The sequence below is a fragment of the Psammomys obesus genome, unplaced genomic scaffold, assembly GCF_907164565.1.
Source record: "Psammomys obesus unplaced genomic scaffold, mPsaObe1.curated_primary_1811, whole genome shotgun sequence".
Lineage (NCBI taxonomy): Eukaryota > Metazoa > Chordata > Mammalia > Rodentia > Muridae > Psammomys > Psammomys obesus.
Genome location: NW_026596125.1, coordinates 2,017,687 through 2,039,741, shown reverse-complemented (window position 1 = coordinate 2,039,741; position 22,055 = coordinate 2,017,687). Strand labels below are relative to the sequence as shown.

The 22,055-nt window shown below is 48.0% G+C and overlaps 2 protein-coding genes across 5 annotated transcripts in view; one reads left to right on the top strand and one right to left on the bottom strand.

The window, feature by feature from the left end:
- Window positions 1–20,095, bottom strand: part of Ubtd1 (ubiquitin domain containing 1) — a 52,553-nt gene extending 32,458 nt beyond the window's left edge. Inside the window, exon 1 of the mRNA XM_055591573.1 lies at window positions 19,559–20,095. Within this exon, the coding sequence (XP_055447548.1) occupies window positions 19,559–19,628 (70 nt within the window). The 5' untranslated portion in view covers window positions 19,629–20,095. The remainder of the gene's footprint in view (window positions 1–19,558) is intronic.
- A 345-nt stretch (window positions 20,096–20,440) lies between these two features.
- Window positions 20,441–22,055, top strand: part of Mms19 (MMS19 homolog, cytosolic iron-sulfur assembly component) — a 30,043-nt gene continuing 28,428 nt past the window's right edge. For all 4 annotated transcript variants that reach the window (XM_055629988.1, XM_055629986.1, XM_055629987.1 and 1 more), the window contains exon 1: window positions 20,441–20,563. Coding sequence is in view for 3 of the 4 variants with exons in the window: in XM_055629986.1 (XP_055485961.1) it covers window positions 20,449–20,563 (115 nt within the window). In the remaining variant the exon portion in view is untranslated. The remainder of the gene's footprint in view (window positions 20,564–22,055) is intronic.

The following is a 22,055-nucleotide window of genomic DNA, read 5'->3' as shown; positions in this document are numbered from 1 at the left end:
AATAACAGCACACAACTACAATCTTAGTACAATCCCAGAACTTGGGAGGCTGATGCAACAGGATTATGAACTCAAAGCCAGCCCAGGTCATACAGTTTTCCAGACCACCCTGGGCTACACAGTATATACCCTACCTAAAACAGTAACACAGAAGTTAAGTAATGCAATCACTGAGCATTATATTTTGGATTTAAATTGTGCCTAGTGTGACCTAAATCTGTGTCCCTAGCCACTGAGCTTCAAGGTCTCCCTTTTTAGCCCCATCCATCATGGCTAGCAAGCCAGTGTTTACTGAACCTGCTTAAGTTTAGGGACTTCTCTTGAGCCCCTAAGATGGGGCTCAAGGTCCCCAAAGACCTTCAGCGCATCCCTTCAGGGCTGTGTAAGAAATGAAAGTCAAAGTTTCAGGGTGTACATCTCTTTCTGATAAATGTGAAGACTTTAAACACACACACAAACGTAGCCGTGTTTCACTTGAGAAGTAATGTTTTATGAGGCAAGATTTTGTCAAACTACTTTCAATAGTTCTATCTAGAAAACAATATATTTTCAAAGCCTAAAATTTGATTACAATATTGAATATGCTTTTCAAATTCCTCATTTGCCACAATCCCCTGAAATCACAAGTCATTCTTTCTCACTACTGACAGTCAGTACTCACAATGACAGACATAAAGGTCCTGCCTCTAAGAACAGAAATGGCCCAAGTCAGTACAGAGTGTGCAGAAGAGGATGGAGCCAGAGTTTAAGTGGGAAGACTGCTGCAGAGGAAGTCAAAGCATTCAACACCCGTTTCTCCTTTGGAAGCCCCTTTGTCAGGACAGCACCAAATAAAGGTCCAGGGCAGTGGTTTTCAAGCCCTTGGGGGCTGCGAATTAGACATCCTGCATATCAGACATTTACATTAAAAATCATAACAGCATTGAAATTACAGCTATCAAGTAACAACAGAACAATTTTACAGCTGGGGGTCACCGCAATATGATGAACTGTTTCAAAGGGCTGTGGTGTTAGGAAGGCTAAGAACCACTGAGCTAGGGCTTCGGGAAGGCGTTTTCCTAACTGTGAAATGGGGCACTGGAGTAGGGGAGTCAACAGGGAAGAAAAGCACTCATACCACTCCCACCCAAATGTTCTTTGTGTTGCTCAGGGCATGGAGAACACACTGCTCAGCTGTGAGAATGACACCGTGGGGTTTCCTCAACTGTGCCAGCAACAGTTTGTGACAGCCAAGTGGGAAACAGGAGAAGCTGAGGTTTAAGTGGGCTCTGGAGGTATCTGTCTTGCCCTCCTTCCACTCTCTTCCTTCAGTGGAAGGCAAGGACACCGCCAAGGCTATGAGAATGGCTATGGGAGTCAGACCAATATAGGTCCTAGTCTGATTTAATTTATTGATGGTGCTGGTGAAATTAAACATCTCTGAGCTATAGTCTCCCTCACCTATGTGAGGATGGATATGTGGCTTACTTAGCTTAGTGGCTCAGAAAGGAGATAAATAATAGATGTAAAATGTTTTGTGCCGTGCCTGAAAGATCCTGAGTAGCATGGGAAGTATGAACACTAGCTTTATTATGTCCAATACTATGGTTGTTTCCCAGGAGGAATTTGGGCAGCTGGACGGGCAGTCAACAGGCACCTGGCAACCCTCTGCTTTTCATTTCCTATTTATTGTCACAAGTGACAGACTCTGGTTGAGGACAAGAACAGCTGGGCAGGTCAGGGGAACACACAGCAGCTGCGTTTTAGGAAAAGTAATATGCCAAGGGGCCTAGTTTGGGAACGGGCTGGCACAGGAATTCAAAGTCTGGCCTGGGGGTGAAGAAGGGGGCAGGGGTGGAACAGGCAGCTCCCACAGAGACTCTGGGAGGGGAAAACAAACAGAAATAGTCAAAGAAGCTTTAGGGTGAGAAAAACACACCAAAGGCACCGTGAAGTACAGAAAGCCAGGCTTTCCTGGTGAAAGGAGCTAAAGGTCCAGAGGAAGAGCAGGATGTTGAGGGCAGAGAAGAACGAGTCAGCGTGCATGGAGAGGGCAGGGCAGGACAGAAAGGAACACCACAGCCTCCCCTCTGCCTGACCCCCGGCCTTTTCTTAAAGCCTTTTCTATCTCAATGGCCCCAGTATGGGACAGTATGCTGGTCACTACCACCACTCCCTGTCTCCATCTGGGTCCTCTTCCTAGCCTGGTGGCAAAACCAGATGCAGCAGCATTTTATCATTTCCTCTTTCCTGGTATCTTGGGAACATGAACAATATGTTTTTCTTAGTAGGGAGCAGGCCATGGAGGCCAACACAGGTGGACAGAGGGGTAGCCCTGGCAGCTCCACAGCAGGACATGACATAAAGGGCAAGCTTGCCTACCCACAGGTCCTTCTGCACTGCCTTTCTGTCTTGGAAGATGAGTTCAGCAATCTCCCTCCTGACTCAGTCCTGCCCTGACTACACACACAGAGCAGCCATGGGAAACCAACAGAAGTCATCTGGAATGAAGACCTAAAAGGTCACTCAGACGGGGCTCCACACCACAAGTAACACCCAGCAGTATGTCCTCTGGCCCGGAATATGTGTGAGTGTGGGTGGAGCCAGTACCAAGTCACATGTTAGGTCTAACAGGTCTCCTTGACCCTGCAGAGGGTCACTGTGTAGCAGTGTCACATCAAAGGCCACACTAACAAGACGCCTATACCCATAAGAGCTTGCCATGTACAAAGCTTTGTCACATACAGAACCTTTGACTCTCCCCCAGCCCTGTGAGGGACTGACTGGGCACATATTGTTCCCATTTTGAAGAGGAAACTGGGGCCACTTAGCTGAGGTCACACTTCCTAAGAAGAAGAGCTGGTGGATGAAGTCTCCTCCTTACCCCAGAACTTCCTTTTCTGCTGTGAAGACAACAACTTCTCCTCACCCTAGGCCAGAAACTACAAACTTTCCAGCAGTGCTCCTGCTCCTCTGAGGAACAATCGGGACAGAACCCCTGCTTCATGCACACACAAGGCCCTACGTTTCAGCTCCAGAGTTACATGCGTACAATCACACACACACACACACACATACACACTCACTTACTCATACAGCCCTATTTGAGCCAATCTCTCCCCAAGTCTCCTACCATCTGCTTCCACATCTCCAGCCCTTCCACTGTTGCAGCCAACCTGTCCTCAGGTCCTGCAGACTTTCTCAAGGGGCTTCTATACCTCTTGCACTTTTACTCCCAACCCACCCCCTCTCCCTTCCTTTTCATTCCATTCCAGAAGTGTCCTGACATCTGGCTGGCCATAGTTTCCCAGTGTCTCCCCTTCAGTTCCACAGCTCTGCCCCTAAGGTCTGCAGTCAAGGTGCCCTTCACATCTGTCAATGACCCTCTTCAAACACATACCTGCCAGTCCCTCCCTTGCTCAGTGTGGTCCTCCTTTCTAACCCTTCTCTATGTTCCTTCATGCAAGGTTCCACCTTCTAGCAGGCATGGCATTTTGGCTGAAGGAGATGTGAGGAGATGTGCTTCCTACTGTCTGGGTCCACTGGGACCCTGAGGGTGTTAGTACTGGTATGCTAGGTCATGAGGCAAGCTGATGAGTAAGAAGGCTGACCAAGGGGGAAGTCAAGAGCAGATGTTTAGAAAAGAAGAAATGTTCACAGGTTCCAAAGACAGAGCTTCCTCCATTCCTAACCATCTTTAGGCACATTCTAAGGGCCAGTAGTCTCAAAGCACTCCCTTCCCTGAGCTAACCTGGCTGCCCTGTGGAACTCTGTGAGCATGAAGCTCAGGGAGGCCTGCTCTTTGGTCCAACAGCCCTCGCTGGGCAAGCCTTCTACTAGGCAGCAAGCAGGCACTGCTAAGGGAACTGTTTCATTGCCCCCCGTGTGACTATGACATGTTCCCCACATATATGGTTTCTTCCCAGGACCAGAATTCCTCAGAAGGCCTGCAGGAGCACAGAGCTTTAGAGCTGGGCAGCTCCTGGGTCACCGTTTCTGGAACTGTCCCCAATATGCACTATGTTTGTGTGGCCTACACCAGATTTGCTCTGTCTTATGTGACTGTATCCTGACTGGAGCTAAGCAGACCAAGGGTGTGGGTCTGACCAGAGCAGGACCAACTGACCCTCTAGGAATGCAGTCTCAGATGTGGAAAGACCTCAGTCCATCCTTGTAGCAACACACAGGGCCTATAAGCCCTGGAAAGAAGCATACAGAGTGCACAGAGAGAAGCCAACTAAGAGTTGAGCAACAGAGGGAGAATTTCCCTAGGCACCAATCCTGCCTGTGGGTCCTTCTTGCCAAACTATGCTAGATTCAGTTGGTTTGCCTTACTTGTGATCTAGGGGTCCTAATATAGCTGGGTCTCCCTTTCAAGCTTTTCCAAGAATACAAAGCAGGTGCTCCATAATGCTTGCTGAATGAAGGGAAACTGGCCCCAGATTTGGGCTTTCCTATTTCTGCCAAAGGCACCACTGTACTCCACAAATACACTCCATAAAGGGAGGAACTCAGCCCCAGGCTGCTCAAATTAAATGCACTTTCCTTGCCTAAAATGCATCACATCCTCATTTTCATCTCTTCTTAGGGGAAAATCATCACTAAAAGGAAAGGCAGGCAGGAGCAGGCCAGAAATAACAGGTCTTCAAAGCACAGGCCAGCAGGGCAGACTGAAGCTGCAAACTGTGCCATCCTCTGACTGTCCTGCCCTGAGATTTCTGCCTTCTGCCACACCCCTAATCTGCCCAGGATGACCATCAATCTCTACCAGGTCACTAGCTAAGAACAATGTGGATGTGTCATTAATCCCAGAGACCACACACAAGGCTAGACCCAAGAATTCTAAGGCTGGAAGACACCTCAGAGGAGCATTTTGTCTGGTACTTTTCAAAATGTGTCCTTTGTAGAACCCAAAGACCTAAGTATAATCTTTGGGGACCATTCTCCAGGCTTCTCTCAATGTAGTGTCCATTTGATTGTATTTATTGAGCCTTTTGTGATTTCCATCTGCAAGAGTTTCAGTAGTTAAAAATGTTTGAAGAACCCTGGTCCAGACCAACACCATCGTTCAGAGGAGAAGTCAGACTCAGTGCCCTATGTGGAGGACACAGGGGACTTGCCCTAGGATGCTCCTATCATACCCCACCCCCAGCAAACAGCGTGCTCTGAGGTGACCCTGCCAACATCAGCGGAAGGGTGATGCTAAATGGCCTGACAATGCAGGGCTGTCCTGATGCTGGTCCTCTGTTATATATAGCTTCTCCCCTGAAATGACCTCACACAGTAGAAAGGTCTGTGGTGTGGCAGAACTAGCTATGTCCGAGTCCAGAGGAGGGTTGCTGTAGACAGACAGGTAGCAAATGGAGAGAGAGTCCTTGGGAAGGGGGCACAGGAGTTGGCAGCAAGTGTTTCAGAAGACCATGAAATTCTTGCCCTTAACCCCTGGGGGATTGGAGGTATCAACCTGACACTTATGAGACTGATAAGTGATTACAGGAATCCTAATCTTTTTTAACTTTTTTTTTTTTTTTTTTTAGATTTACTTAGTTTATGGATATGAGTGTTTTGCTCAGATGTATGTCTGCACACCACAGGCATATCTAGTGCCCTCGAAGGTCAGAAGAAGACATTGAAACTGGAGTTATGGATGGCTGTGAGCTACTGTATGGGTACTGGGAATCTGTAAGACTCCAGTCCTCTGCAAGAAAAACAAGTGCTCTCAACCACTGAGCCGTATCTCCAGTCTCAAGTCCCAAGTCTTAAATAGTAAAACCACTTGTATGACAGGTTCCAAACCTTCCTGCTTACAATGCCAGGTGACTCTTCCCAGGTCACTTCATGTATCTGCTTCCCTTACACAAAACCCAGCAGGGGCTCCCATCTATCCAGACACTCTGATCACTATGCAAGATCTTCTATGATCTTGGCGTAAGAGCAGAGAAAGGGGTAGGGGCGAGGAGCATGATAAACATCAAAAGAGGATGGATTTCTTCTTTGGTCTTCTAGCATTGTAAATCACATTTTTTTTATATGAATGCACATTGCTTTTACCATAAATAAAACTTTATTGCTCGTTTCTCTACCACCTGCACCCTCTTTTCAAGTTGCTAACCTTTCTACAGTCTATGCCCATTTATGTCTACTGTCTGCTCTATTCTAATCCTACCCCAACTCCTGCCCCATAAGGAGCAATTTAGTCGCTTTGGAGACCCACAACACCTTGAATCTACAGGGACCTCCCCAACCTCAACTAATTCGTCAATGTCTACACACTGCCTTTGTTTCAACTTGTCTATACTGTGTCAGTCCACACAGTTGCTGTTCGAAATGCTTCCCTGTCTTTGCCTTTGTTTCCTCCTCTAGGCAGTCCATAAGCCATCACAGATGATGTGATGGACAAGTCTGCCATGTACACCTGTTTGTGAAGCAGGATGAACTATCACAAAGAACATAAGAAGTAGGGTCATATTTCCTATTAGATACCAGAGCATCCAATTCACACATCTGTACTGACGAGTGTCTTGATCCCCCTTCCTTTGGCCCCCAAGTTATTCTCATTGAATCCCCAATAATACTAGTCCCTTTCCCCTCAATGGATGTATTTGGACAAGCCTGTCAACCTCACAGGCTTTCAAAAACTATCACTCCACCTCTAGAACTGAGGCTATCTATAACACCTAAACTGGCCTAAGGCTGCAGCTGCTTCTTGGAAGCAGCCTCTGGGCCATGGCCTTCATGTAAAAAGAAAGGTGCTGTCAACTGCAGCAGACTGAATTTTTGGCCCAGGCCCTCAGAAGTGCCTGATGGTCAAGGGCTAGCCAGACAGGCCCTGTCTCTTTCACTAGGCACCTTAAACAGTAGGACAAAGCTGGGCTCAGCGTCAAAAGAATGGGTTGGCTTCAGGTTACAGGCATTCCCCAGAGAATGTGGCTGTCCTTTTGCCTCCAAAGGCTAGCCTGTCCTGTCCCTGGGGAGAGACCCCAGAATAACAGGGTAAATAAGAGGAAATTTTTAAATATTCTGGTAGACCAAGTAAAAATCACAGTAGCAATAAGTTTCTAGCAAATAATGTCTCCAATCTCCTCAGCAACCTGACCTGAACCAGGTCATGCCAGGAATATCAGAGAGCAGGACCCCGATGAGCTTGGGTTCTGTGGACTAGGCACCAGGGTCCAGAGGACAGAAGTAAACACAGTTGGCCTGGAGCATAAAACTGGCTGTGCAGAGCTCTGTGGGCTCCTTGAGCCCTGCCTCCTAGGTCCCTTGGGAATCCCGGCACTGGCCTGGAGGGGTAGGTGTAGGTAGGAGAAAGTTGATTTAGAAAACCAAATCACAGAAACTCAGCATTATTCAGCCTCCTTGAGGAACTGGAGCTAAGCCTGTGTGCTGTGTGCCCCTCACCTCTGGCAAGAGTTGACTGAGATGTGGTTTAGCAAAGCGGTTAGGCACTGCAATTGCACAGCAGCTCTCCCACTTGCAAGTGTCTTACTTCCGGCTGGGAAGTGACTCCCTAGCAGACTGTCTGCCTAACAAGCACAAAGCTGGCTCAGTCACCACCCTCCAAAGGCTCGGTTTCCTCATCTGTTCAGCCCTATTCAGTGGCAGTGATAGGGCCCACACTGCAAGACCACAAATGTGGGAGATAAACCAGCTGTACTGACTTTAGTGACAAGGATTCCGCAGCATGGGGCAGGGCTTGGGAAAGAAAACAGTGTATGAGTCTACTGCCAGAGAAAGGGGTGCTTTTGCTAGGAAAAACAAAACATCAACGTTGTATGTAATATCCCACATTACAGGGATTAAGTGTGGGCTACCCCAGACGCTGGGGTGGTGGTGGTGGGAGGATGGTCTCGTGAACATTGTTACAAATGCACTTTCTGGAACACTCAGCAGGCACAACACCAGAACTGGCAGAAGTAGGGTACTGTTAGTCACAAGTGGCAATGACGTCAGAAAACCAGCTATACCTGTTCAGAGACCAATGAGCACTTTGCTGAAATGAAGGTAAGCAGGTAGGGCAGAGAAGGAACCCAAGGCTGAAAGGATCAGGAAAAGTAGTCTAGAGTCTAAAATCTTCCATTCTGTCCTGTGTGAACCCCTTTCCATTTCTCACACGGTAGTTAATATCATAAAGTGAGGAAACACTCGCCTGAAGGGGAAGGAAACAACTACAGCATGATCATATAAGACCAGTGTCATGCTTCCTATATATAAACCAACAGGAGTCGAGTCTAAGTTGCTGCTTATCAGATGTCAAGAGTGGTTCTGGTGAAAATGCGTGACCACAGCTGACCTCCATCAGACAAATGAGCAAAGCTCCAAAGAGCCTCAGACAGGAGTTCAGCCAATCTGAAGGTGGGCCCCAGCAAACTGAGTGCACTCCCCAGCTTTGACCTCCTGAACAAGAAATGTCTAAGTCTGGAGATTGCCTAGAACAGCCACTGGCTGCTGCTGAAATCATCAGCAAGAGCGGCCAGCCGGGAGTGCTGCCAATGATTTGCTACTAATGAGAGTTGAAGTTCTCAAGTTTTTATGAATGATTCACATTTCCAAAAATGAAGCTGAATTCAAGGCTATCTCCATAATAACATCACTGTCTGGCAACTTGCTTACAATTTGTCTCCCTAAATAAATGAAATTAAAAAGAATAGGAGCTAGTGGAGCAGTGGTGGCTCATGCCTTTAATCCCAGCACTCAGGAGGCAGAGGCAGGCAGATCTCTGTGAGTTCGAGACCAGCCTGGTCTACAGAGTGAGTTCCAGGACAAGGCTACACAGAGAAAGCCTGTCTTGAAAAGCCAAAAAAGGGAGTGGGGGCGGCTCGGTAGCTAGGAATAAGTCTTGCAATTGGTTATCTAACTGGGGAAGAGACAGAAGACAGCCACTAAGCACAGAAGTAGTAGTAAATAATAACTAATAGTCACTGCATCTTTAATGGGCCCGAGCCATAATTCTTTACCCAGAATAGCTCATTTAATCCTCATTACAACCCTTTGAAGCAGCTACTGCTTCTCCACTTTATAGATGAACAAACTGAGAGCCAAAAATTTCAAATTAACTTGCCCTAAATTACTAGCTAATAAGCTAGAGGATCTGGGATAACAGACACCAAATGAGTAAATTTTTAATCTAATTACTACAGTTTCCAGTCACCAAAAGCAAACTATGTCATAATCTTCCTCTGAAAAGACTCTGGTATTTGTGAATTAAAGAAAACTCATGGCCAGTCCTACTATACTCTCGATTGCAGACAGAGTCAGAGGGTGACCACTGGCAGACCTGTGAACTGAGAGGATGAGCTTCCCTCTGTCCCTCTCAACACTGGGGAAGAGAGACAGTCTTCAAAGGACCAGGTGTTCTGCCTTGGGTTATCTTCAGTAAAAAACCCAGCATCATTCTCTAAAATGGGTGTGGGCACCAGCTCACACTCCCACTCATTATCACACTGAAGCCGAGTATTCTAAAGTTATTCTGGACTCCACTGACAGAAGTTGAAGCTCTGCCCTGAGGTTTTCACACACAGTAACAAAGCAGTGGAGGCTGCTCTTCCAGAGGTCCCAGTTTCAATTCCCAGCACTCACATGACAGCTCACAAACAATCTGTTAATCCAGTTCCAGGGGATCCTACACCCTCTTCTGGCCTCCCTGAACACCAGTACACAAACATACATGCAGGCAACACACACACACACACACACACACACACACACACACACACACACACATTCAAGCACAGAGAGAGAAAGAGAGAGAGAGCAAGCCATAGAGTAACTGCCTCCTCCCCCTAGGCTTCTGCTGTTTGCTAGTAAATAACCTGGGGAAGCTCAGGACCCTCATCACATCTCAGTGCCTGGAAGGAGAAAAGTGATTCCTGCCCAGCCTACCTATCAGGAAGGCTGTGGGGACCAAACAGTACACAGTGGTTGAGAAAGCACTTTGAAAACTACAAAATGCTGAGCAAAGCAAGGGATCGTTCATCTTACTAATCACAAAGAGCGACGCCTGATTCTGCAAGCACTTTACTAACGTGACTCTCCCTTGCTTCTTTCCCTTGGGGGTTTAAGAATAATTCAAAGGCTGCAAAGCGTGGGCAACTCCTTTCTTCAAGTCCCCGGCACCTGGGAGTTGGAAAGTGGGGGTTCACCCTGGAAGAAAGCAGAGGAAATAACAGCATTTGCATTCTACTGGCATTTTTCTCTTTAGGATCAAGATCTTGGCTAGGATTCCATCGCCTCCAGCTCTAAGCCCTCAAACAGCAGTCCAGGCACATCTATCAAGTACCTACTATGTGCCAAGTGGATGCAGGCTGGGCCTTTCTGCCTGTGAAGGTGTGGTCTGGGGCCAAGGAACTAGACAAGGTAGAACCAACAATAGAGGTAGGAAAGCTCCCCAAATTCAAAGTTGTATAGGCCTCACATCTGTCAGCCTGAGTGCTTCCTGTGGGCAGGGTGGGGCGGGGCTACAGCAACACACACACACACACACACACACACACACACGCTGCGGGCATGGAATTAAGAGTCCAGGACCTTGCCAGGAAGCAATGGTGCATACCTTTAATCCCAGCACTCAGAGAGGCAGAGGCAGGAAGATCTCTAAATTCAAAGCCAGCCTGGTCTACAGAACAATTTCCGGACAGCCAGCCAGGGCTACACAGAAAAACCTTGTCTCAAAAAACCGAAAACAAATAAACAAACAAAAACCTAGAAACTAGAAACAAAGAGTTGTTCTTTTTCCTACTCAATGACAATAAACTTTGTTTAAACTGTGGTGTCCAGAAGCCTGGACTCTGAGATCTCACTCAGCTCACCAGGGTTTCAGTGCAGTGGTGCAACAAGCTGTGTGGCCTTGGACAGCAAAGCTGTCTCTCTGGGATTGTTTCTCTACCTTTTTAAAAGATGATGATGGCAGCCTTTGGTTATTAGGATTCACCCAGATCCTGCACCTGATGCTTCTGGAACATGATGTGCCCCAGATGACCTCTAGCTAGCTGCATCTCTGAGTCTTCAAAAACAACCCCATAGTCTACAGGCTCACCTGTCAGACAGGCTGCTTGCTGACTCTGAGGCACCTAGGCTGAGGCTCTGGAAACAATACACGCCACTCTAGGCTCCTAGCAGCAGCCTCTCAGAACAAACAGGAACAAATAAGGAGCCATCCACCCTGTGGCCCCACATTGACATAGGCCTGCAGAGGTTCCAGCCCCTCTCCTGATAGGCTGTCTTCAGGGCAATGAAAAAACAAGGCTGAAGATGTGGTGCCAGTGTGCTGCCCAGAGAGCTCAGTCTCCCTCTTGAATGCTCTGAAAGCAAGGGAAACACTATCCTTGTAGGCCGAGAGAGAGAGAGGGAGAGAAACATTAAGAGTGCATGCACAGCTTTGGGCAGCCAAGCAGCTCACCAAGTAGCTGCCGGGACATACCCTGCCTTCCCCTATGGGAACCATAGGTCTACCCCTCTTGTCTGCAAAAGGAACAGAAGACAAGTGGCTCTTTAGGCCTGAGTAAAATGACATTTAGAAGCCAGATTAAGTATCAGAGCACAGTAACATATCTTTCCCAAGCACCAGCCATGATGTTAGAAACCCAGAAGCAAGCTAGATCTCTGACCAAAGGAGATGTTGGCCTACACCTAAGTTCGTGTATTGTACCCTTTGGGATACCCCTCAGGCTTCAAGTTTGGATCTACCGATCTTTCTCTAGTCCTAATAAACTCCGCTTTCTGTTTCCCTAGGACACTGGAGAAAACTATATGAGCCCAACAGAAATGTGTGTATATTGTAAAGACACAGAAACAAAACAGCAGAACAATGAGGTATCATTTCTCTTTCTGAAAGGACACATGCTGCAATATGGATGAATACTGAAAATATGCTAGCCAGGCATGGTGCCACACTCCTGTAAACCCAGCACTCAGAAGGCAGAGGCAAGGCATTGAGCAAATATGAGTTCACAGCCAGCCTGGGCTATACAGCAAGTTTCAGCCCAGTATGAGCTACAGAGACCACCCCTAGAAACCAAAGAGGGCATAGCTACGTGGTACAGCACTTGCCTAGCATTTGTACTGTCATCCTTAGTCCCATTCAAAACTAAAATACATCTTATGTGTATGGCTAGCCATAGGGATTTTGTTTGTTTTATTGAGACAGGGTCTCAGTGTACAGCCCATGCTGACCTCAGACTTCTTATGTAGCCTAAACTGGCCCTGAACTCCTAGTTCATGTTTTTCCACTTCCTGAGTAGCCCATATTAACTAGGTTGCTTGTTAAAGGGAAAAAAGTGACCACTGATTTTCAAAAAGAAGACTAAGCAAGGTTCATAGGTGGAAACACGAACCACAACAGCTCAGCAGTGGGACTACTCAGGTGGGAGTCCTCAGACCTAGGCCTCAGGGGCCTTCACATTATTAGACATATAGTATCAGGTAGAATGACTCAGTGGCCTTCTGCCTCATCACTTTTCTCACCACCCAGAACTCTTTTCTTTCTGATATCAAGCTTTTGAGAAGACCTGTTGTGGTTCCCACTCCCTCAAAGCAGGTACTTTACACATGCTAGGTGTGAACTCAACAACCCAAAGCAACAAAACATTCTTTATGCTGCATCCTGCATCTATCTTACTCAGGAGACTCTCAATCATCTCAGTGATTCCCATCCAAAAATAGGTTTTAACTAGGCCTTTTATAATTTTGCACCTTAAAAAGAGTAACCTTCAGTAATCTCAAAGAGGGGGAACTCACTGGATATGTCTTTGTAAAAATCCTGTAGCTCTGAATAGAAACCTTCTAAGTTCACAGAGTCTCCTTTCATCCAGGGTCTCGCTTCAGTCTCACAACCTCTCTGAGAGGTCAACAGAGATATAGTCTCTCCATTATACTAACAGGGAAACTGAGGCTTAAAGAGATCAAGAGGCTCATTTCCAAAGCCACACAAACTAGAATGAAGAAAAGAACCAAAGCTTTTCCTACCAATGTCAGATGAAAGCCTGGATTGAGATCATGCAGCATGGAAGGAACCTAAATTTATTTAGCTAACTCTGTCCTCATAACTTCTTCATGCAGTAAATTAGAAATGGTCATATGTGTACATACATATGTGTGTACAGCTTACATATACATCTATATAGAAAGCAAGGATCAACAAAGCATGAAACAATGGCCTACAAAACCAATCATGAGCATAGCAGAGATTAAATGCTCCCTCCTTTTGGAATGCATTTGACCTTGACTACCCCACACTTCTTGACCTCAACACAATCAACACCTGACAAAGCCCATGTAGGTTTGATATAAGTCACCACATATTTCTGTGAACTAGGTAGGGAGTAGATATACCTTTGTTCTCCTTTTAATAGCTGGATAAGGCGGGGGGGGGGAGTTAAAGAAATCTCTAGGTTTCTTTTCAGCTCTAAAATCCTATGATTCTAAAAATGCTCTAACAAATCAATGGTGAAGAGACCTGGAATCCACATTGTTTGACTTCCTGCTTCATTGTCCATAGGGCCACCTCTTCCCGGCCCTGTGAGTTACAGATGATGAATAGCAGGTAAGCCTGCGCATATTCAACAACAGTGCTCCTGGCTGGTTGGGACCTTTACCACTTCTCTAAGAGGCTCTCTAGCTTCAGTACCCTTCTCCCAGCACGATGCTCCCTTCAAGGGAATCACAGCCCAGGCACTAGAAGGCACAGCCATTCCTGGGTAAGGGGCATGCTGGTCCTAGGCCCTCTGAGGTTGTAGCCCAAGTCCCATCCTCAGGAAACCTGCCCTAACACAAGGCTTATTTGGATCTTCTACAGACCCCACTAACTCCGTTACATGCTAATTCATCCAAGAAATACTGACTAGGCACCTACTTTGTTAAGCACTGCTCTTGGCACTCAAGACCAAATCTCTGACTACACAGAGGAAGAGGACCCAGTCAGTATTAGATGAAGACATGAATTATGGAGGAAAATAGAACAGGGAAGGGATATTGATAATGCCAAGACCAAAGGGAAGGGTAATGATTTTCCAAAAGGATGGCCTGGGAGGCTAAGCAGAGGATGGGACCATTTCCGATTTCAAGGAGCTGGGAAGGGGAATAAAGAGAGCAGATGCTTGAAGAAAAGTAAATGGGTGCCTTGTAGACCATCACAAGGATGCTGAATGAGCTGTGGAGTCACAGGGAGGGCTGACCGAGAAAGGAACAAAATCTGACTTAAGAGTTCACAGCATCACTCTGGCTGCTGTGATAGAAACAGTCTGTTAGGAGACGAAGCAGGAAGCAGGAAGGTCAGCTGAGAGGCTGATGGCTTGCTTAGCCAGGGTAAAAGCCAGAAGGGAGAGAGTCGGGTTCAGAATACACTGAGGGAAAAGCCAACAGGATTTATTGATTAATGGATATGGAACTTGAGACAAGGGAAACTTGAGAATTTTGGGGGCCTGTGCAACTGAAGAATGAAGTCACCAATAACTGAAACAGAAACTCTTTGGGAGGGGAGAGTAATAGAGGAGTGTGGATTCAGCATGGCTCGGATGTGTAAATATGAGATCTAACTGTTGGGATGTAGAGGTATAGAACAGAGAACTCTTCAAAGCTGGAGTTAGAGAGGATGGGCTGAGATTACAAACATGGATATCACTAGCATATATAATACATAGCTCTAAGCACGATCACATGGGTAACCATATGCAACTTTCTTGTGTTTATTGTCTGTACCCTCAAGTCTATAAGCTCTGTGTGGCCAAGGACCATGCCTGTTCACAGCCAGCAAGGTGCCTGGTGCTCAGTAAATATTTACCGTACATGGAGAAGCAGCTCAATTACTCCTTTAAGATTAGCCACAGCCCCCACAAGAAGCAGACTCCCTGAAACCACAGAGCCAAGCCCAGCCAGGCTGGAGCAGGGCCTGGGGCTCTTCCCCCTGAGCTTGGGAGTCCAGAACGTAAGTGGATCCACATCACAGGATCAGACATTTTGGTTTCATCCCTGCCACATTCTCACAGGTTGGGGCCACGCGACAGACTTGCCTGTCCTGCCACCTCGATTTCTCTTTGCCATGGCTGGGGACCCAGCTGCTGGGCAGGACACTAATCTACCTGAGGTACTGTGTAGGGAGTACCCTCTACAGGAATAAAATCCTCACGTAGTCTTGGAAGCATCCAGGATAACCAGCACCTACAAAAGGGAACCTGAGCCTACCTGGAGTGCATTCAGAGCAGCAATTAAATAATACCTTTAAGGAGGCTACGTAATAAGAAAAATTAAAGACTATGTCTCAAAAACGTATTAAAAAATACATTAGTTTCTTTGACATCTGTAGTTGTTATTACCCAAAAAATATTTAGGCTGTCACTAAACAGTCAAGAGTACTATAAATGTATGATATTCCTTTCCCAATCGTTAGCATTCAAATGAATTCCAAATAGGAACTGAAGCAAATGTGGCTAATAAATAATAGTTATTTTGGGGCCAGAGAGATGGCTGGCTCAGCAGTTCAGAGCACTTGCTGCTATTCCAGAGAACCTGAGTTCAGTGCCTAGCACCCGTATTGAATTGAATGTTTCACAAATGCTGGTAACTCTAGCTCTAGGAGATCCAATACTCTCCTGGCCTCTGTGGGTACCTGCAGACATGAGAACAATACACATAAATAATAGTATTTATTTCTATTTAAAAAACAAAACAAAACAGTGACAAGATGGCTCAGTGGGTAAAGGATCTTGCTATCACTATCAAACACCTGTGTTTGACTGCCACAAACGACATGGTAGATGGAGAGAACCAACACCAGCAAAAATGTCCTCTGACCGAGATTCCTTGACCGGGGCACTGAATCCATTTCACTTGTCAAATGACCAAGAAGACAGAATTAAAAACAAAGAGTAGCATTATAAGGTACATTTCAGTCCAATAACTCCAATTTGGAACAATCACCCTTAGAAAGATATTAAAAAGCACTAATGTCCTTGAATAACTTTGTCCCCTTCTGACAAATTAGAAATGGGGCTCAGGAAGGCTTGCCAACTTGTCCAGGTCAGAGGCCTAGGGCTACACTTCAAGCTCTTTGTTTTGATTTTTGAGACAGGGTCTCACCATGTAGTCCTGGCTGGCCCAAAACTCAGTATGTAGACAAGGTTGGTCTAAAACTCAGATTCTCCTGCCTCTGTGTCCAGAATGCTCAGATTCAAAATGTTTGCCACTATGCCTCTCTCCCTCTCTCTTTTAAAAACATGTGTTCTGCATGTATTTGTGAGTGTGCGTGCACATACACGCATTTATACTTTGTTCTGGACATGAGTGTAAAAGTCAGAGAATAAAGTTCAGGAGGTTGTCATTGCCTTTTATCAATTGGATCTCAAGAATTAAACTTGGGTGGTCAAGCTTGGTGCCAAGTGCCTTTACCTGCTGAGCCACCTTAGCAGCCTTCGGGTTCCGTGTCTCTTCCATTCAGAACAAAGAGAAGCAAAAGTTATGGTTCAGTTCCAGGGAAGGGTCAGGCACAATCTGCACAATCCCCTGTGCTGGGAATTCAGCGGATGGTCCCTCACATACAGGCCCTGAGCCACCCTGCAGTTCTAGGCATCAGTCTTACAACACCAGACTATGTCCCTGTCAAAAGACAAGCCACAGATGTTACAGGATGCCAAGTACATGCTGTGAAGTTAAGAGGGATTCCTTCCCTTGTACCAAATCTGTCATCCTCCTAAGTAGCCCTTGGCTTTGGACTTTATGAATAAAACTATTCATAGTAGGGTCCACAGAATTAAAAGAACCACTTACTAGCAGGTTTAAAAAAAAAAAAAAAGTAGAGATATACTTCAGCAAAATGTTTCCATAAAAAATTAAAGTGGCAGGATAATGTCAGGTTAGCTTCTACAGTAACAAATACTGAGTGATTCCTCTGTAGGAGCCACTGCGCTAAGGGCACGTGGTTGTGTGTTTGTGTGTGTGAGTGAGTGAGTGAGTAGCAGAAACAGACCAACACACAGGAAAAGACAGAACCCACATCTCCAGGCTTAAAGTATTGGCTGCTGACTGAGGATTGTGAACTTCAAAGGTGAAACTAATAACACAGAGCAGGTGATTGTTAAGAGAGCGGCACGGTAAGCGTCCCAGAAGCAGTCACTCCGCTGGGGATGGGGAGCTGCCAGGCAGGGTGCTTCAGGGGGATATGGCTATGAGCAGAGTATGTGATACCAATCATGAAAATGTTAAAAATTAAACCTATAATTTTTATACTAATTAAAAAATTTTAAGGTATAATGTGGTAGTGGACTCCTAGAATTCCAGCATTCTGGAGACCAGAGAGTTCAAGGCCAGCCTAAGTTACATGGCTCTACTAGGTACATAGGGAGGTCCAGGCAGTCTTTATGCACTATGTTGCGAGGCCATGTCTCGAAAGAAAAGAAATGAATACAAAGAGGATAGGTGGATGAATTCAGGATCTGAGGTGTTCTCTAAAGAAGGGTTCTCATAAAGGGAAAACGGTATATGCAAACACTGCTGGCCTTAATGTCAGGGGAAAGGAAGCAAATGGTTCTAAAAGAACCAGGCCAGACTTGTACAGTCTTGAAAGGTAAAGGTCTCGTAGAGATAAAAGGTTAAAAAAAAAAAAAAGTATTTTGAACATAAAAACTACAGTCTACACTACACACACACAGTGGCTCCTAGCAGAACACTGTGTGCAGGTATTGGAGGAGTGACTGATGGAGAGCCTGCCTCCCTAGAGAGCTCTGCAGCCTGGGGGAATAGATGTGCTTAAGTAGCCTGGGAATGAAGCAAGTGGAAACAGGCATGTTTGTAAGCCCTGATGATGGAACAACAAGCAGGTCCCTGTGACTAGCTGACAGAAAGACACGGACGAGTCAGCAGAGTAAAGGACAGACAGAGTGAACAAGTGCAGAACTTGTTTTAGAAGGGTTGAACCTGAGGATATCCACAGTACCTAAGTCCACCTAGGCATGGGGGTCTGGAAGTCAAGCCGGTGACTAGGAGACAGGGGTCTTTTGGATGGACAAAGTGAGCTATCTCTGGGAGAGTAATGGAAAAACCCAGAATGTCCAGCTGAGCCACAGGTATTCAGCAGGTCAGGGTGGGCAAGAGGAAAATGGGAGGAGGGTAGGGATGCAACTCAGTGGCAGAATGCTTCTGTAAACTCCTGACTCTCAACATTGGAAGAAAAAATTAGAAAGAAAGGAACCAAGGATAAGGATAAGCAGAGAAAGGAAGCAGTTTGGAGTTTGAGTTAGGAAAAGGTAGTCAACCATGAAAACATGCCTGCAAAGTCAAGGACATATAAATAAGAAGTGCATATAAATAAGTATTTGTTAACTGATGGAACGAATGACTGAATGATCAAAAGTCCTTGTCCGGAAGAGTGGCCAGGGTTGCTTTCAAGAGGATTTTGCTGTTTTACCCCATCCTTCTCTGAAAACGTTTCTGCTTTCACAAGTCATCCTGTCCACCACACAGACATCCTTCCCTGCTTCCCCCACGGTTCTCCCCATCTTCCTTCCCAGTTTCCACAAGCAAAACAACACACCTTCAGTGTCAAAGCAGACAGGAAACTCCAACTAGAGTTTCCACTTCATTAACAACTCCGACAGTGGCTCCTCTTACATAAAAGGTTATGTGGCAACAAGGAGGAGGAAGAGGCCGGATTCCAGCCCCGGCTGTACTTCTAACTAGCTGTGTGACTTAGGAGAAGATGCTTAACCTCTCTGATCTGTGTTTTTACATAGAAGGGAGGTAGATGTGGAAATTCAGACCAGTGTTGAAGGTCCCTTTGTGCGCCACAGTTTATTATTTGCATAAGTTCCTTGCAACACCCTCAGAGAAGGGAGTACAAGACCCAGGGAAATGACCCTCAGACGCAGCGCCACGGCAGGAGGGGTGTACCAAGAAAGTGAGCCGGCGCTGTTGGAGCTTCGCAGACTGCCAGAGAGCAGATCCCATTCTCATGGTTGAGAGGGATCCCATTCCAAGGGCTGAGAAGACTAACAAACACGGAAGACGACGCTCACCCCGCACCCCACCTTTCCCAGACTCCCAGACGGCCCGGAGGCTCTAAAAAGCCCTGCGGAGGGGTGGGGGGGGGGAAATAAAGATTTCTATCCCCATGGTCCTGCACTGCTTTTGCAAGTCCAATTCCCGCAGACACTATCTGCAACCCGATAATGACACAGTGACTCTCTGGAAGGAGCGACTGTGTTCGCCTCGCTCGCTCCGACTTCTGGAGACGTAGGCTGCCCACGCCGCGCCCCGGCCGGCAGACGTCCGACCCCGGCCGGGGCTGCCAGACCAACGGCGCACTCGCCCGGCCCCCTCCGCCGGCCTCGCCGCGGTCTGGAAACATTTCCTGCCTCCGCCCCCCACCCCCAGCTTCCCGGGGGGAGTGAGTTGGCCTCTCAGCCAGGTCAGCGCTCGCAGTTACCCCAACTCGCTTACCAGCCAGCTCGCGCCGGGGAGGGCCCCCGTCTGGCTCCAAGAAGCCACGGGGGAACCCAGGCGCTGAGCGAGGTCGCTCGGGAACCCCAAGGTTCGGGGAAAGCAGGGGCCAACTGGCGGCGCGCCGGGCCCCCGTTGCCTTTCCCAGCGTTACCTGCTCGCTTGCGGGGGTGTCCCGGAGCAGCCGGCCTCTCCCGGCGCTGTCTCCCCACGCAGTTGCCCATGCTTCTCAGCCGGTCCCCATGCACCGAAGGAGGCGGGCGGCCGGCTGCTCCACGCTGCTGCCCCGAACCGCGGCGTGCCCGGGTCAACGGCTCCCGCAGCCAGACATCGAGAGCTCCTGGATCTCCCCTGGGGCGCGCTCTGCCTGACGCCGGCTTCGCCACAAACTTTGCGGGCCAGGGGAGAGTGAAGTGGCCAGGCCAGGGGGGCCCGCGACAGTGACCGGCCGGAGACCGGCCCGGCTGGAGGGGAGGAGGGAGGGGGCGGACACCGCTGCAGCTACTCCTGGATCGCTCGGGGTTCCCAGCTGGGGCCGGCCCCCCGGAGCCTGTCACTCACCTGCCTAACCCCGCCCCGGCCCGGCCCCGCTCCCTTCCTCCCGCTCGGGGTGCCCGCGCCACCGCCGCCAGCCGCCCCAGGTGCGCATGTGACCGACGGCACCGCCCCTCGGGCCGGGCCTGATTTTCTCATTGGCTTCCCCCAGGGTGCGTACCGCCCCTCGGCCCCACCCAGCCAGGTGCCCGCCCTGCCGTCAGTCTCCGGGGGAGAGCAGCCGGGAATTATGCGCCCTCAACCGCCCCGGCTGCGTGCCGGGCAGTCGCTTTCCCTCCCCGTGCCGCGCCCCGATCCGGGCCCCGCCCTCTGGGGGAGGGGCCGTTAGGTCCCTTAAGGAACCGCCTGGCCCAGAGCCGGCAGCCACGTGACCTGGGGTGCCCCGCCCCCCAGGCCCTGCGTCCATCTATTGGCTGTGAAGGCGCGTGCGCGGAGAGACGCATCTCGTGGCAACACCTACTTCCCCTCCCACAGTCTCTGGCTCGCGTCATGGCTGCCGCCGCCGCTCTGGAGGAGGCAGCGGCGCCTGTGGGCGCCCTGTGTGGCCTCGTGCAAGACTTCGTCATGGGTCAGCAGGAGGGGCCCGCGGACCAGGTGGCTGCAGGTATGGCAAGCAGCGCCGTGAGGCTCCTGCAGGGGCCGGACCGCAGGGAGCGGCCTCAGCACCGGCGCGCGGCGGGAAGGGAGTGAAGGGAGAGGTGATTGTGATTGGTCCCCTGGCCGCCCCGCGCGAGCGCTACACCCCTAACAAGTTGGAGAGTCGCCTGCGTCTTCCTCAGAGCCTCCTTTACATGCCGCATCACCGTGTGGTCCTTAGAGAATCATTACTTTTCTCCCATGCGGACGCCCGTGGCCCAGCGAGAGTAAGACCCTTGTGCAGGGCGGACACCGGCCCGGAAGTGGCGCTTGGGACTTAGGCTCGGGTGTTCGGGTCCGACCCAGGAGCTTGCACCGCAGGACCGCGTTGTTTGTGCAGTGTTAACGTAAGAAGGCGGGTTCCGAGGCGCACACTCCGGTCTCTTGACGTCCTGGAAGTAGCATGCGCCCCGGCTGTCTGAGTGCTTATAATTGGATGGAGGAGGGGAGGAACCAGTCTGGGTCCGGATTGGTGGGCGTGTAGATGACGAGAGTCTTTAAGGCTTCACTCAAGTGTCTTAGTTTTTTTGACAAATTATCTAAATGACTTTTTAATATCTCATTTGCTATCTTTTTTTCCCAGAGTTTCAGTTTCAGGAATCTCTTAGTTCAGAGTTTATCCAGGATTTGGACAAATAAAATTCCAGGAGGCCTCCATGGAATTCTTTCCGAATATTGAATATTAGGCCTTCAGAGTCAGGTTTAAGAAGTGGAACGCTGAATGGATATAGATGTGTGTTTTTTAATTTACTTTTGGAAGTTTTATGTGCTTGAGAGAAGAAAGTTTTTTTTCCAAGTTGAACAGATTAAATTTTAGAATATATGAGAAATGAACTGCTAAAAATAGATGCTGGTCTTTAGCGATATTCTGTTTTCATTCTGTTATTACTGAGCACATAATTTTCACCCAGTATGAGAAGGATTGGGAACAAAAATAGAAATTAAGTACTGTTTATGACCATCAAAAGATTATAATGTAGGGAGAAAGACGACTGTGTTGTAAGAGGTAAGTATAGGGTTTGGGAGCGTCAGGGGGCAAAAATGCCTGCTATTGGCTGGGTTTGTTAGTGCATGACTTTAGTCTAGATTTAGCAGGGTGATGGCAAGTTTGCTAGTGAGTTCCAGGCCAGCCCCAGCTAACAGTGTGAGCCCCTATCTCAAGGTTACAACATTTTACAACTTTATCAAGTATAGTCTGTAATGGGGTATTATCAGTGTTCATTTTGAATTGTATTTACCGTTTTGTTTTCTTTTTGAGGCAAGCTTTCTCTGTGTAGCTCTGACCTAGAACTCACTTCGTACACCACACTGGCCTTGAACTCAGAGATCTGAATGCCTCTAAGTGCTGGAATTAAAGGCATGCACCACACCTGCACTACTTAAAGAATTTAAAAGGATCACACACCCTCCACTTAGAGCCTATCAGCAACATTTTTTCTGTAATTATCTATATGTACTTT